Source organism: Lissotriton helveticus, chromosome 5_1 (assembly GCF_964261635.1).
Source record: "Lissotriton helveticus chromosome 5_1, aLisHel1.1, whole genome shotgun sequence".
Classification (NCBI taxonomy): domain Eukaryota; kingdom Metazoa; phylum Chordata; class Amphibia; order Caudata; family Salamandridae; genus Lissotriton; species Lissotriton helveticus.
This window is the reverse complement of record NC_136065.1, coordinates 359,653,120-359,669,711: the sequence shown is the minus strand read 5'-3', so window position 1 is coordinate 359,669,711 and position 16,592 is coordinate 359,653,120. Positions and strand designations below refer to the sequence as shown.

At 45.8% G+C, this 16,592-nt stretch overlaps 1 protein-coding gene across 1 annotated transcript in view; it reads left to right on the top strand.

Annotated features, from left to right (window-relative positions):
- LOC144754551 (uncharacterized) overlaps positions 1–16,592 on the top strand; it is a 484,785-nt gene that overhangs the window by 409,304 nt on the left and 58,889 nt on the right. The window contains exons 24-28 of the mRNA XM_078642483.1: positions 2,749–2,877; positions 9,039–9,167; positions 9,932–10,063; positions 13,368–13,496; positions 14,843–14,968. Of these exons, the coding sequence (XP_078498609.1) occupies positions 2,749–2,877; positions 9,039–9,167; positions 9,932–10,063; positions 13,368–13,496; positions 14,843–14,968 (645 nt within the window). The remainder of the gene's footprint in view (positions 1–2,748; positions 2,878–9,038; positions 9,168–9,931; positions 10,064–13,367; positions 13,497–14,842; positions 14,969–16,592) is intronic.

Genomic DNA, 16,592 nt, shown 5'->3' with positions numbered 1-16,592 from the left:
TATATAGGTACCATGCACACCACATCCGGCGTGCATGATGCCGACACAGAGCCGAATGACACCACTTACCGGTGTGCAGGGGTACTGCTCAAAAAATATCCAGATACAGCTTGACAACTGGTGATTATTCTAAGCTAAGGAATCTATGGCTATATAGAGTGTCTACCAGATAAGGTGTTACCAAAGGTAAGTAACTCGTTCTTTAGGTTGCATCCAGATAGAAAAACACAAAGGAAAGCAACTGAAGGTGCTTCAAACATTCAGAAGATTCTGATGTTAAATGACCAGGTGGTAGTCGGTATGGGTTAGCTTTGGTAATGAGGAGACATCATCAGACAATGAGGAGTAAAATGGCTGCTAGTTGTTGGGATGGTTAAAGAAGGCAGTTAGGGAAGGGGGCAACTTGAGCCAGGCTCCGTTGATCTGTGCAGTGGGAATAGATCCTGTTTGTTTGTGGAGAGCAAGTATATTGCCTGGGAAGTAATTAAGGTGATACAGGGGCATTGTGGGTCAACTTTGACAACTCTTAAGATAGAATGAAAAAGCAATTAATGGATTTCAGGACACCTGGTAGGCTGCCCCTTATTTCATTTTGTCAGGTATGGGAACAATATCACATGCCATACCATATGTTTTAATTGCGCGTTTCATGCCTTCGGTCGCTTCAGTTATAGAACTCTCTTCTTCCCTTCTCTCCCAATTTTTCAAATCATTAACCCATTGCATGCCTTTGAGTATGTTTGCGGGCGTTTTCCATAAAATGATGGCCAGTGAGAGTTCCTCTCCTAGTGGCTGCTGTGTTAAAGATTTGTTCATGTTCGAACAGAGTGACCAATGGAAGACTGGATTTGAACAAAGAACTTCCGGGTCTCAGTTTGGACCAGGCAGACTCGCATCTTGTTCCAGAGAGGCAAAAATAAATCTGATTACTCCCTCTCTTGTCCTACCTTCCTGTTCTTAGAGGGCCTGATTCACAAATATAAACTTAGACCAAAAGTCTAAGTGTAGACCTGAAGTCTTAGTTTAGACCTAAAGTCTAACTCTACTACTAGTAAAGTTATAACTTTTGGTCTACGTTTAGACCAAAAGTCTAACTTAGACCAAAAGTCTAAGGGGCTTATTTATGAGCCCTTATGTCACTTGTGCACCGCCGGTGCGTAATTTTTTGTGACACACCAGCAGTGTAAAAAATGCGCCTTGTTGCGCCATATTTACAAAGTGACACATCTAGGTAGATGTGTCACTTTGTATACCCCTGCGCTACATTATATCTGCGCCAGGTATAATGTATGCAAGGGGGGTGTTCCCATGCAAGAAAGGGTCATATAAGTGATGCAGTGAAATCTACCAGATTTCACTGCGCCACTTCTAGGATGCAAATGCGTCAATACCTTACGCCTGCGTCACAGCAGGCGTAAGACTGCAGCAAGCCCTTTCACATGGGGCTTGCCCCATGTGAAAGGACATATTGTTGGAGTTGTGTCACTTTTGAGACACACTCCAGCAATGCGTCACTTTTGAGCCATACAAATACGTCAGCAATACTGACGTATCTGTAACTCCTTGCAACATGATGCGTCATATGGTAAATATGACGCATCAGTCATGTCGCAAGGAGGACGCACTGAGAAGTGACACATCGCTGCGTGAAAGCAGCGATGCATCACTTCTCATAAATGAGGCCCTAAGTTTACTACCAGTAAAGTTAGACTTGTGTCTAAGTCTAGACCAAAACTCTAACTTTAGTAGTAGTAAAGTTAGACTTTTGGACTAAACTTAGACCAAAAGTAAACTTGTAGTAAAGTTAGACTTTAGGTCTAAACTTAGACTTTAGGTCTAAACTTAGACTTCAGGTCTAAACTTAGACTTTTGGTCTAAGTTTACCTTTGTGAATCTGGCCCAGAGTGATTACACTACTCTAAAAGCACTCTAAAACATGCATTAGTTCTGTTTCACGTGCTGAAGAGGTCTTCCACTGAAGTTTTCATTGCTTTACTCAATCGATTCTTTGCAGGGGTTTTTATCCAGCCAACAATCAATGAAAGTGTCTTAACTGCCTGTACAGGCGTTGTCAAGACATTAATGGTTTATTGCTTTATTACTGCTTGCCCAGGTAAAATGCTTAGAGTGTTAGTGGCCCCATGTGTTTTTGATCCACATGTGCGTCCATTTTGGCGCCCGCTTGTTAATGAACCATGCCAAGAACATGTCTTGGGGCCGCCAGACCTCTTGTTAACAAATTTTCTCTCTGAAACTAGAGGTGAAATGTGATGTGGAATGGAGAGCTCAGCCAACGCGGAGACTCGGCTAATCTGCTGTTATAGGTTTGTGTCTTGTCCCTCCATTGACAATTCCGGTAGAGAACCTAGTCTTCATTTTGGAGTATGAGGATCAATTGGGGTGTGAAAAGTTTGCCGGATTTGTCCCTTGTTACCAAAGAGCTTAAGATAAAGTCATACTAGGAAACCACAGAGTATATAAAGTTGGGCGGAGCAAAGGAGAATCTTTAAAAAACAAAAACCCACCCTCCCTCTCCCCCTCCAAGAGGGTTAGGAATTCTGGATTGCACAATAGCGTTGGAGATTTATGAGAAGATGAAGGTGCTATATTTAGGTTGGGGAAGGGGCTGAATAGAATGCACTGGTAGACTTTCTTCATGTTGCTATGATTAATTATGCATTGTTTTGGATGGATGTTGTATCAGCTTCATGACTACTCACGGGCCAGGACTTGTCACTGTCTCCATAGCTTGCATCCTTGGAACCTTTGGTGAGCGATGTGCAGAGACGTGCGACTGCGAGCAAGGCGCCATGTGTCACCACGCCACCGGAGCTTGTGACTGTCCGAGAGGCTGGAGGGGCAAGCACTGTGAGAAAGGTCAGTTCACCGCCTACTCAGGAACTATCTTTTAGGGATAGGGAAGGAAGTCGGACTGATACAATTGTTCTTCACACCGCAGTTGAAGGGGCTTGTTTTAAGGTGAAAGCTTGTGCAGGCCAAATTGCTGAGTTCATGTAAAATACATTGAAATAGTGATGCCCCCTTGGTTGCAGGGCAGTGTCCTTTGCTGCTGAACCTGGACGAAGAGAGTGCTGCATTTTTTTAGAACATCCTGAGCTTCATTGATTGGTGCTCAGGCTTCCTTGCCCACTTGTAAAGGTTTCTCCTGTTGGCACACATGTTTAAAACTCACACCTGGCCCCAGGGGCGGCTCCTCTGCTATGGCGGAGGAGCGTCGCTCCACTGTTAAAACGCAGCAGACAGTAGAAAAATAAAATGACAAAAAAACTATTTTATTATCATTTTATTTTTCACTTCCAGCCGTGGATTCCAGGGCGGGTCAGGGCCATGTCGCAGCGTCACACAGCAGAGAGAGGAGTTGTAGGCACTGAAAGCGCGCATGTCAGTTTGGCCGACCATCTTGGGACAGCCAAACCAACATGCACACTTTAATATCTCCAGGCTGTACCTTGGAGATATCAGTAGTGCTCAGGGGCACAGGCTCCCAGTCCCTGTTGGAGCGTGAAACTGCCTGTTCTGCCCAATCCTAGCGCTTCTCTTATTCTGGGGTGAATAGCATGAGAGCAGCGCTGGGATTGGGTAGGGAGTCTGTCCTCATGGGGATTGTAGTGCCAGGAGCAGAGAGCAGCGCAGAATTGGGAGCAGAAGATCAGGCGCGGTGAAAGGTAAATGTACATTTCTTTATTTGTAATAATATTTTCCCCCCACGCTACGCTGCCCCCCCCCACACACACACACACACACACATTGCATTGGCAGGAGCCACAGCTGCTGGCCCCCAGCTCTAGTGACCGACCTGATCACTGACAGCCTGTAAACAAAATGGGTTCAATCACTTAAAATGCAGGGGGGAAGGAACAGTGACACTGAAACATGAGGAAATCACCGCATATTAATGTCACATTAAACAAAATTGCCACCTATTTACATTTTGGTTCTTGTTGTCAAGGGTGGTCATAAGGGCAGTTAATAATTGCTATCTGGTTATACTACAATCCGCAAGAGAATGGCACAAGCGGGGAATGGCACCTCTTTGTCAGAGGAAAAGTGGAAAATTGACATTTTGACTACAACAGCAAAAATCTTGATCTTGCTATGCTTATAGTGCTGTTCTTCCCTTGATCTAGCAAATTTCACAATGTAACCTGCTGGCCATTTGGAGACAAAGGCCCAGATTTAGGTACTTGTCAAAAAACTCAGCGCAGCACCCAAAATTGCTGCATTGCGCTGCGTGACAGGGGGAGAGGAGGAAAGTGCGATATCTACAGAGTCTAGCGCCGGTGCAGAACTTTGGTGCTGAGCACTGCGCACACACCTTAGCACCATAGTGCAGGGGTGTCTGCATGAATCTAGCATCGGTTTTGTACTGGAAGGCTCCCTTCTAGTACAAAATACTATGCTTATACTAAATTTAAAAAACTGTTCCTACTTTGTATGTGTGCTGTACATGTGTTCAGAAAAGAAAGGAGAAATTAAAGCATTTCTCCTTTTAGCGCCTGCTTTCGAGTGGCGATCCTTTTTTATGCTAAACCCTGTCTATTGTTGTAAGTAGATAGGGTTTTGCATCAAAAACCATGGGTGGGACAACAGGAACTCCCATGTACCATCCATGGAATGCCACCTTGACGCAGAGTAATGAAAAGCAACTAATTTGTGTTACTTCTTACAAACCAACACAAACACCAATGTGCATTGGTTTGTAAATGCCCAAAAAGATTTTGTGTTGGGTCTGCGTTAAAAAGGTAACACAAATCCAACACAAAACATTTCTAAATCTGGCCCTAAAACTCTCGGAAACATATGAATCAATCTCTCAACTTAGATTGCACAAAATGGCTTTGAAGATGTTATCTTGAACTGCATATGACCAGGTCTAATGAATAAAGAGTGAAAGGGTCATTGACAAATAACTTTTAAGACTGAGTCAGAAGCAAGTCAAGTACCCTTTCCATTTAATGGTCTCAAATACTTCGACATTAGCTCCAGATCATGCTAATCAAGCTAAAAGTCCACACTAATTCTGTGCATGGAAAAATTCATCCAAGCCAACACTCCCTGTTTATATAGGTGACTCGTAACTTTTTTACATAATGTTGACATTTTTAACATGCATTTTTCTTCCTTTTAATAAAATGGCCTCTCCCTGTCCTACCTTTTGCCTCTTACATGCTTATAAAGGTTAGTATTTCCCGTCTTTTCAACATGTGGGATCTCTGAAGAAGGATAGAACAATGGAACACTGCATCTCGGGGGCAGCTTCTCCATTAGGGCAGATGAGTGTCGCCCCACTGCTTTCTCGCAGTGCGAGAAGCAGAAACGTAAAATGGTAATTCAAATACTATTTTATGTTTCTGCTTCTCGCGCTGCGAGAAAGCAGAACGGTATGTCTGGTTGGGGGCAGGTCGGAGAGGAGTGGCTTGCCCAATGCTGTGGGCCCTGCAACGGCGTAGCTAGAGCTTGTGGCGCCCGGGGCTATCCCTCAGATTGCCGCCCATGGCATTCGCAGCCCTGTGATTGTGTGAGCTTAAGTCTCGGACACATGTCACACATAGCAATCTGAAACCTTGGCAGCTATGGATGGCACGTTTCATGAAGTCATTTGCTGACTGCCTAACTTGTTAGTCCCCCCCACTTCTTTTTATAGGACTTGTGCCCACTGCCCTGCCACTCACTAAAGAGACCTCAGGGTCGGACCCCAAGAGTTGGCTGGAGGATCTTGGAGTCCAGTGAGATGCATCCTCAGAGAGGGGGTGACAAGGAGAGGTGCCAGAGCAGTGGGGGGCACAACGCGGACTCCCTGCAGACACTGCAGACCCTGAGATATGCAGGGCGCAGATGGAATATAAAGAAGGCCACTCGAAAAGCAAAGATGGATGAAACATCACCGGAGGTGCACAGCATGTGAGACACAGCAGCAGAAGGGTGTCCACCCCGCAGTCTGCCCAGCTCTGTCCATTGCCCATCCCACACTCTGCCCAGCGCTCACCCCACAGCCTGCCCAGCTATGACCACTGCCCATCCCACAGACTGCCCAGCTGTGCCCGGTGCCCCCGGTCAGGGTGTTCACCTCTCACCTCTTAGCCTCCTCAGCTAAACATGAAGCTCTGTCTCTGCTTTTAAATGATGGAGGACTGTGATGAGTGTCTCCCACTCGGGGGTATTCCTCATTCCTTGGCCCCACCCCTGCCCTCGTTATTTCCCATTCTCCACAGCCCCTGTGCTGTACGAAGAGACTGCCCCTCTGCCAGTTATTCCTCACTCCCCCTCCTCTCTAGGGCTGTGGCCGCGGTAAATGCTTGTTTTGCAGTCATTCTATAGTGCCGCCTCGGTGCTGAGGCGTTTTACACGAGGCCCAGGGACACTCCACAGGGGCACCGGAAGCTGCCCAGGATCACAGGGTGCGGAGCTGGCGCCGAGACTGCACCCGGCTCCGAACTCGGCCTCTCTGCTTGCTCCCCCGTGAAAGGCCAGCGCTGCGTCAGGGCGGGGTGTGGGGGCAGCAGATAGCGCCTAGAAGGGCCGGGGCTGAACACAGAGTGGCTCATAGAAGGACAGGGCAGGGTGCCTGGTGTTAACCTATGCTATGGTGAGTAAAAAACAAAAGCTGCTGCTGCACTCTACCTGAGCTGTGCTCTGGGATAATCACCGTCCATAACAGACAAGGCGCGACCCTTCGGGCAGCAGGCAGCCTCTCACAAGAGGAGAGCGTGTGACGCCGCGTCACTGCTGCCGTGCTGCGCTACATTTCAGCGCGAGGGCTGGACAAACTTTATGCCCAGGGCCGTCATTGGTAGAGCTTTAGCGCGCAACAAGATTGACGGCCCTGGGACTGGAACCACAAACCAGGTACATACGTCGCTTAACAAGCACTAAGAAGGTGTGCTTGCTGTTCACACGGGGGCTACGCGGCATGCACTGGCGGCCGGTGGCAGCGGTCTTTATAATTTATTTGGGGACACAGCGAGTGTCCAAATCAATTATAAAGGCCGCTGCCACCGGCCCCCAGGACAGCGCGACCACTGCCGCCCCCAAAATAGTGCTGCCTGGGGTGGACCGCCCCCCTCGCCCCCCCCCTCACCCCCCCTAGCTACGCCAGTGGGGCCCTGACTGTTTGATCGGCCCTCTGGGGCCGACCAAAGCAGTCATGCACACTCTGCATTTTCTCTATGTAGGCTGCATGCAGACTACATATAGAAAATGGTCTCCCTACAGGCGCCCGACTGGGCGCTGTCCGCACCAATCACAACTGCATTGCAGTGTTGTGATTGGTTTAGGGGAGGGGGGAGGATGCCTGCTTCCTGTTCAAGGAAAGCAGAAGGAAAACGTGGGACCCGGCCAGGGGCAGAGGCAGTGCGGGACCCGGTAAGGTAAGTTTTATGTTTTATTTTTTCTATTCCCCCCCCCGCACGACCCTCCCACCCACGAGTCATGTGAGCCGCGACTGCTGCATCTTTAATCGCACCCTCGCTTAGCTTAAAAAATCTGCGTATTCTTTCTGCAAGTTGATGTGTGGGAAATTTTTAGAAATCTTAAAATCTTCTATCAAAGTCTTATTTGGAAGGACATTTCAAATGTCACTTTTAAAAATATGCAGCAGTTGTTAGCTTCTGTGCTAGTGCCAGTGGATTATCGTATTGAGTCTATAGAGCGTTAAAGGGAGGGGTTTAGTGCTTGTGTGGATAAAAGAGATGTTTACGGTGGTAAGGTGAATGATGTATCAAATTTTATATTGCTTACTCTTCTGGGTGTGGGACATAATAAAAAATTCCTGAATTATCTAAGGAAAGTTTCAGGAATCATTGAAAGCCAATATTTTATTTTTGGCCATGATCTATATTGGGGGTTCCACAAACTACCTCAGGAGCCTACAAAGGCGGATAGATGTAAAAAACTAGGACAACTGTCTGGCTGAGAACTTTGCCTGCACTCCCACTGTGCATGGCCAAACGCTGTTGACCATCCACTGGGGAAGGGGTGAATGGCAGTAGGGATCTTATTGATGTGATGTATGATCAATGGTTAACAATGCTTTTTCAAAGCCAATAGGTCTTGCCTATGAGAGCTATTGGATTTGGCAATTTTTTGTAGCCATGATGTACAGCAGTGTGGGTGCTTTGCCGTGTGGCAAAGCTAATTCAAAGAAGCGCTATGATGCAGCCAGGGCTAATGTGCTTTGAAAAAAATTAAAGTGCATTGGCCGTATCATAGTCCATTTTCTTTATTATTTTTAGCCATCAGCACAGCAGCCACACTGCTTTACAGCATGACTATGAATCATTGCCAAAGTCGGAATTGCCCATGATGTACATCATGAAAAAAGGCTTTGGCAGAGGCAATGGTCTTAAAGGCGAGACCTATTGGCTTTACCAATGCTTTCTAGGTCTCAGCACAACAACCTTGCAATTCTGAGCAAATCAGTTTATATCCCCATGGGTGAAAAAGAAAGAAATATAACATTTGGTAAAAAATCATATTACACATAGAAAGTAATTGCTCCCATGTTCACATCTTAGTGAAAATACACTTGGAAGCATATGACATCTGTAGTCACAATAAAACCAGATACTATCTCTTGTCACAATAAACATCCAAAGAGAAAATAGCTTATTTTAAGAGTGTGTGGCATAGTAATCTACAAATGACAAAAGGTTCAACAAGAATGATGGGGAAGAAGAAAATATAAAAGTAGTGCCTCAATCACAGCTTGAGCAGTGGAAGGACAGCGATTAGACTGAAGCAATCAGTACTTGGTCCATGCTTCAGCCGAAAGAAGAGGAAATGAAGCCAGCATGCGGTGGCCAATTAGAAGGCAGCAAATAAGAGTGACAATGAAGCCAACAAATGTTAAGCAATGGGTGGGCTAAAAGCCTCTTGTTGTATACAATATCTCTTGCAGGTGAGAACGTATGCAGCCATAAGACCATAATCTGTAACTCGCACAATGGCCATGCAAACCATGCAGTAGTATGTACCAATTAATAACCATGAGCAATTCTCTGCTTTGTGTCTGTCTGTAGCCTGTCTCCCTGGATCCTATGGAAAGAGTTGTGCCGGACTCTGCCGGTGTCCTCCTGGCACACCCTGCAACCACATCACAGGGGAGTGTGGCTGTCCACCTGGATTCACGGGCAACGGATGTGACCAATGTAAGTGGTCAACAGTGATCTCCCCAGTTGCTTTTGATAGGCAGACGTGCAGCACATATATGTATCTGGGGGGGGGGATAGACTATTTAAAACAATAGTACTGTCATAAAGGAATGTTTGAATGCTAATTTGTTTGTGACACCAACAACAACATTTGGATTATTCCACCTACAAAGACGCTCAATCGTTTTCTTAAATCCTCTAGTGTGGCCACCCTAAACTCCTGTTTTTTTTTTTAGAAGTACTGTGCATCATCTGGCCTTATGCATGTGTACTTGGAATAAATGGGCAACTCCTTAATCGTGCTCTGAAGTGTGCACGCGTTAAATTGCTTGGGAAGGGAGTAACACATGCCCCTGCAGCCCCTAATGTGGAGGTGGCCCCAACCCTTCAGAACCTCCACCCTCCACCGAGCCCAATTCATCAGAGGGACTTCCACTAAGCCCAAGCTCAAGGAATAGTTTTATGATATGGGAGACTTTGCTTCACATTCTACCGGGGTTGCCATCATTTTGTTGCCTGAGTATCGCAAATAATACAACGTGCAAATTATTCAATAAATTCAGAACTTTCATTTGGCAGACAAATAAATCTAGATGAATCAAATAGAGAGGAGGTTTGAATAGTGACAAAAAATTCCAGTTCTTAGAATCTCAATGGTTTTGTGTTGTAAAATGCAATATCATAAAAAGAATTTATATAAAAATGTATGAATTAATGTTTTGCTTATTGTTTGGTGGTATTACTGTTTCTCTTTTCTACAGCCTGTTTGCCAGGGACCTTTGGTGTGAATTGTGGTCAGGCCTGCCAGTGTCCCGGAGAAAATCAAAACTGCCACCCAATCTCTGGGGAGTGTGTCTGTGCACCTGGTTACCAAGGACATCTCTGCCAGAAAAGTAAGTTGACTACTACAGAAGGAGGAAAATAACCATTTTGTTTTCAAGAAATTTTACTCAGGGAAAGTAAAAAATGTTCTGTCTCTCTGAAGAATGCAGGGAGTGTAACTCTGTTGAAACAGTAAAAGAGTGGAGAAAACAGAGTAGAACGAGGAGAAAATAAAACTGCCAATTTATTAGCACTTTCGAGAGTCTCTTTGACATATCTTTTTTATTTGTACACTATTAATGTTTTTTTGTTTTCAGAGGTAGCTATTCATTGGGTTAGAGGGAAATGAGCAAAAAGTGGTTGATGGTATGTTTTATATATTCTAATCCTTCTGTAAGTTCTTTTTATAAATTGTACAAAATGTTCTAATTTTTTCTACCTCAATCTACCCCCTTCAATTCTACCCCAATCTAAGCCAATCAGCCCACTCCATTGCACTCCCCCTCCACTGTACGCCAAACTACACCACTCCATTCTACCCTATTCTTCCCTATTCCACTCTACCCCACTCCAGTCTATCCCACCGCAGCCCACTTCATGCTACACCAGTAACTTTTAGCCACGCTGAACAGCAGCCACAATGGTGTACAACAAGGCAAACACACATTGCCAAAGCCAATAGCTCTTGCATATGTGAGACCTATTGGCATTGACAAATCGTGTTGTGAATGGTGAAACCCAACAAATTCCACTACACAATATTGAGACCGGATTGGAATTTCATGTTATGGCCAAAAGTTGGTCTGTGCACGTGATTCATTTTGTGAGCCAGTACTTAATTTTAAACTTAAAAAATACTCTTCAGTGGGTTTGAAACTCACCCGTAGTGAACTGATTGCATCTTTAGGAAATCATTTTTTTTTTAAAACAGCACGCCTAAGGTACCCAACAATTAATTATTTAGTGTTCCGTGTACATTTTTCTAGCTTGGGAAAATGTAACACTATTTTGGGCATCCCACCTGATTTACCTGCCTCCTAGTGAATGGTTTGATGTTGACGGCAATATCTTATCTTATCTTATCTTAAGTGACATTTATAGAGCGCACTGACACCATAAGTTTCCTGGCGCTAGGGTACAGAGTGTGTGGAGTTTGAAGAGGCAGGCTAACCAGTTTGAGTGAAGAGACGGGTTTTAAGGAGCTTCCTAAAATTAAGTAGAGAGCAGCTAGACTTAATGGACAGGGGAAGAGGATTCCATAGTTTGGGGGCCAGATGGACAAATCTGCGGCCACCAAACTTGTTTGGTTTGATTTTGGGGGCGACCAGCAGGTGGAGGTGAGCGGACTGGAGATTGCGCACTGGTCGGTGCTGCTTAATCAGTGTTTTGAGGAAAACAGGGCTGGTACAGTGAAAAGACTTAAAAGTCAGGCAGCCAATCTTGAAGGCCGCCATTTGTTCAACTGGCAGCCAAAGCAATTTGCGCAGCAGGGGTTTCGCAGACTGCCACTTTGGCGTTTTGTGGATAAGCCTGGCCGCCTGGTTCTGCACGGTTTGAAGATGGTGGAGTAATGATTGTGGGAGTCCATGGTATAAAGAGTTCAAAAAGTCAAGGCGGGATAGTACCAGGGAGATGACAACCTGGCCAGTGCCGCATGTGGCAGTAGATGGACTATTTTACGAATTTTACGAAGCTGGAACATGAATGCGGAAATCAGCGCCCCTACTTGAGCCTTAAGAGAGAGCTCAGCGTCAATAACCACCCCTAGACTCTTCACCGAGCTGACAGGGGCGGGAGGGGGCCCAACTCGATGGGCCAGAACTGGGGACCCCAGTGTACTAAACTATTCCCCGGAAGGAGAAGCTCCGTTTTTCCAGGATTTAATTTCAGTTGATTGTGGTTCATCCACTGCTGGATGTGGATCATGACTGAATGGAAGCTGTTGACAGCATCAGGAGAGTCAAGAGGGAAGATGATCTGTAAATCATCAGCGTAATTAAACACTGTGATATCCCACCTCTTGAGCGAATGAATCAGTGGCCGAAGGTATAAGTTAAACAAGAGGGGAGAGAGGGATGAGCCCTGAGGGACTTCACAAGTCGTGGGAGTCTTGGCAGCCGTAAAAGGGCCCAGACGCACGGCTTGTGTTCTGCCGACGAGGAAGAACTCAATCCACTTGATGCCGGCCTGTCCGACACGGTGGAGAAGGATGTCATGGTCCACCGTGTCGAACGCGGCCGACAGATCCAGGAGCACGAGGGCCTGGGGGGTCCCTGCGTCAGCGTTCCCCCTCAGGGCGTCCAATACTGCCAAGATGACAGCCTCGGTGGAGTGGCCCTGCCTAAAGCCGGCTTGATTGGGCTCAATATAGCAGGAGTTCTCGACAAAGTTTGAGAGGCACCGAGTGACGTGGGCCTCGAGAAGCTTGGACAAGTAGGGCAGGAGGGATATTGGACGATAGTTGGTGAGGTCGGCAGGGTCCGCACCAGGTTTCTTCAATAGAGGCACCAAAATGGCCTCCTTGAAGGAGCTGGGAACCGTACCAGTATAGAGGGAAGCGTTCAGCAGGGGTAGTATGTGATCCGGTAGTTTAAGGCAGACGTCCCGGAGAACCGAGGGAGGACAACAGTCATTGGGAGAACCTGATTTGACCTGGGCCACAAGCTCAGCTAAGGTGTTGGGGTCAAGGGCAGGAAGCTGGGTGAAAGATAGTCGGTTATTGAAAAAGGTGTTTCAGGGCCGCACATGGGTGAGGGGGGGATGGAGTCCTTAATTTTGGCAATTTTCTCGATAAAGAAAGAATTAACGGCCTCGCAAGTCTCTTGAGTTGGAGTCTGAGCAGGTAGAGTTCTATCATCCGTGGTAAGTTCATTCATAATCTTGAAGACTTCCTTCGATTTATTATGAGCGGACAAAATTCGGTCGGAGACATGTGCAGATTTAGCCGAAGAAATCGCACATATCATAACAGAATAGTTTAGTAACCCATGAGTTTCCTATAGCTCATCTTCTTGTCATAGTTTCTGAGTTTCTCCAATATTCCCCTAGCATAGACACTATTCACAAGGTGCATTTCTGCACAAGCCCAATCGGGATACGGTCTGCGATGGATAACTTACGACCGATTGGAGAGTTTGACTACAGCTGCAATACCTTAACGATGGCAAATTGAGACAAATATCAATAACAACTACAACAAAAATGTATTCTTCGGGATGCCATAGGGGAGTCATTATGCCTGTTTTTCTGAATAAGATGTGCATAATGTGTGCCAAACAATGAGTTGTGATAAATATGTGGACATGTATGTCAGAAGTGGAGATTTCCAGGTAACTCCAAAATCTTTCTTGATCTCTTTTGTTTTCACGTTCCCAGGATGCTCGGCTGGACATTATGGTCCCAACTGTGATCGGACATGTACTTGCAAGAACGGAGGGGAGTGCGAGACCAATACAGGAACATGCCAGTGTCCAGAAGGTTACCTCGGAGCAGACTGCAGTGTGGGTGAGTCCTGTTCTTCCATGAAATGCAGCGTTGTTTGATGTTACCTAAACTGCAATCAACCAGTCATGGTCTTTAACCCGTTCGCTGCGGGTGTCGGCCAGCGGCCGTCGCGAGCACTACCTCCGTAGTGCTGCGCACGTCCGTTGGCCGATGCGGCCGCGCCCGCTCAATGGAGCGCTCCACACTGGCGCGGAACTTTCAAAGCAGCAAACGGGTGAAATTGAAGTGGAAATAAAAAAATACCTCCTTCATGATCAATAAGACACACATATAGCCCTAGAATGACCGCCGTAGATTGTAGGGACATTGAAATAGAAGAGAAGCAGTACATTGAGTTGGACGTAGTGCTTGAGGATGGCCAAGGAGAAGTTGCAGACTTACCCACTGATGCAGATGCTAGAGATTGATTTGTTTTTGGAAGATGAAAGACTTAAAAGGCCCCATCTAGCCACGAGCCCAAGACCCAGAGGCAACATCTGTCTTATCGTCTGCACCGCAAAATGTCTTCCACCTTGTTATAATTTTATTTACTCTGGGACCAGGTAATATATAAATTCTATATGAAAAGAAATGTAACAGTCGCATGAGGACAAAGAAGCTAGTACTCAGCAGTTAATTTTATCAAGATGGTGGGGTTATAGGGTAGTGCCTTGGTCAATGGGAAGTATTTTAATTTATATGTGTGTTGTCAGCGTTGCGAGGGCACAAAATGGCGGAGAGAGAAAATGGATGGTCAGCAATGGGAATGCATTGGATGCCTTTGCCTTAACATTGAGAACTGTGACTTGTTTTCTAAACAGAATTAAACACTAAAGACAGGCAGCGTGTCCTTTATCACTGGATAATAAACATAAGAACCATGCCCTGTGGCTAGGAAATGTCACTGGCACATTCTGAAATTCAGTGGCGAACAAGAAACAGTGTCTTCTGTGATTAGAGTGCCAAATACTAAAACAGCAACCATAAAAAAGATGAAAACATGCTTTCATTTTTTTTTCTTCATGTTAGCATTTGAATAATGACTTTGTTCATGTTCAGGCAGTTTCCATTTGGGAAGGCCATGGTGACCCAAGGGCCATACACTACACTTAATTTATTGTCTCGTCTATCAGGGGAACTGCCATGTGCTCAAATGAGAGCTCAACTCCCATTTATTTATAAATGCGCACATAATACATCTTACTTAGAAAAGAAATGCTCTCGCTAAATGCAGATGCTATTTATATGTTTGTGTTCCTGTGGAATTTAAATTGCAAGTGGTATTTTCCTACTCATCTCCATACCACCATTAATCATATTTTCGCAATGGTTTCTGCTGCTTCTTTCAATGTCTTCTTTTTCCGCAGCATGCCCCGCCGGTCGCTTTGGTAAAGACTGTGCCCATGTCTGCTCCTGCAATGGAGCCCCATGCCACCCAGTGACTGGTGACTGCATCTGTTCGGCGGGAAGAACTGGACTGAATTGTGAACACGGTAAGCAATGTTCACAGCTATATAAAGCAAGCAAGGGGAGAGGATGTGGCCCAATGGCTAGACCGGTCGACCATGAGGCTGGGGAACTGGGTTCGAGCAGTCGCAGCTGGTCCCGCAAACCAGGGCCGGCGCTAGGCATGGGCAGCATGGGCAGCTGCCCAGGGCCTCGCAGCCAGGGGGCCTCGCGCTTTCAAATACTTCAGAGTGTGGAGGCCCAGGGGGCCCAGAAGGCCCAAGGGATTTAATCAATATCTGCCTGCCGGTCCGTCTCTCTTGGCCTAATCGCTGCATCTGCATGAGGATAGCAGTGATTAGACAGGTCATTCAAGAGCCCTCACCTGTGAAGTGCGCCCTGCCCCTGGTTGAATAAGAAGCAGGATAACCTGCAGGGCGCAAAACAAAAGATAGAATGAGGGCGCCTCACACTGAAAACAGCTCAGCTCATCCAGGACGAGGGAAAGGGAGCACAGAGTGAAGGAAAGGAATACGAAATACGGAATCAAGTGAGAGGGGCGGGGGGAGCAGATAGGTGTGAGATAGCAGCCAGACAAGAGGTGCAGGAAGAGGAGCACAATCAGAATGTAACATTGGCTGGACTATGGCTTTCAGTGTGCTAGGTCCCTCAAGTCTTTACCTGGAGGTAAATTAAAATAGACATTGAAACAGGCCCCTATCGGACCCTATATTTATGTCCTTTACTTTACCTACAAAAACAATGTTGCTGTATCAGCACAATAATTGTATAACACAGTGGCTGGGTTGGACATTAGGGCAATCAGGCAGTGTCTGCCAGATTAGTATTTGACCTGTTTTTTGGGCTGTTTGTTTGCCTGTTTTATGGTCAGATGAACATGTTTTTAATGTTGATTTTCATGATATTAAAACAAACAATGCCTGCAGCACAATCAAATCTATGCAATCTCCCATACCTTACAAAAAACGTAACCAGCATGTCTTTACAAGTTAAAAACTGCCCTAATTTTGAGGGACACTTTTTTAGCTAATTAATTCACTAATGGGGTGCCGGGCCTATTTCCTGACCCAGTCTCACTGCATGATAGGGTTATCAATGACAGCGATTTTGTCCTGTTTATATTTCACATACTTTACTTAATCTTGCATTCTCCAATAGTGTTAGCTATGTCCAGGATGTGTGTTTCTGTATCTCATTTCACAGCATTTTACTCTTGTATGGGGCACACATCGTAGTGAGTCGCCTCCAGGTGTTTATAACAGGCTACAGTTGACTGCTTTGGAGTTGAGGCTGAAGGCAGTTCAACTTTCCCACTGTGCCTGTCTATGGGTCAAAAAGGTGTTCAGAATACATGGTCATTCAATACATGGCCACTCTGAAGAGCACACTGAGCAACACTCCCGTATTCCAGTTGCAGTTGGTATTCTGTGCAAATATGTGTGAAGGAGGTACTCATTGGTCAAAACAGTGACAGGGTGAATGTAAAATAATTTATTATTGTTACTCATTTATCTTAAACAGCCATTGACAAAAAAGAAATACCATTGGCTTCTTTTAGCTGTAAGTCAGTTGTTGTCTTATGTTTCTGGATTCAATCACAGAAAGCTGAGGGAAAGATGAGAAAAAGAGTAGATCATTGAGGTGAAGGTG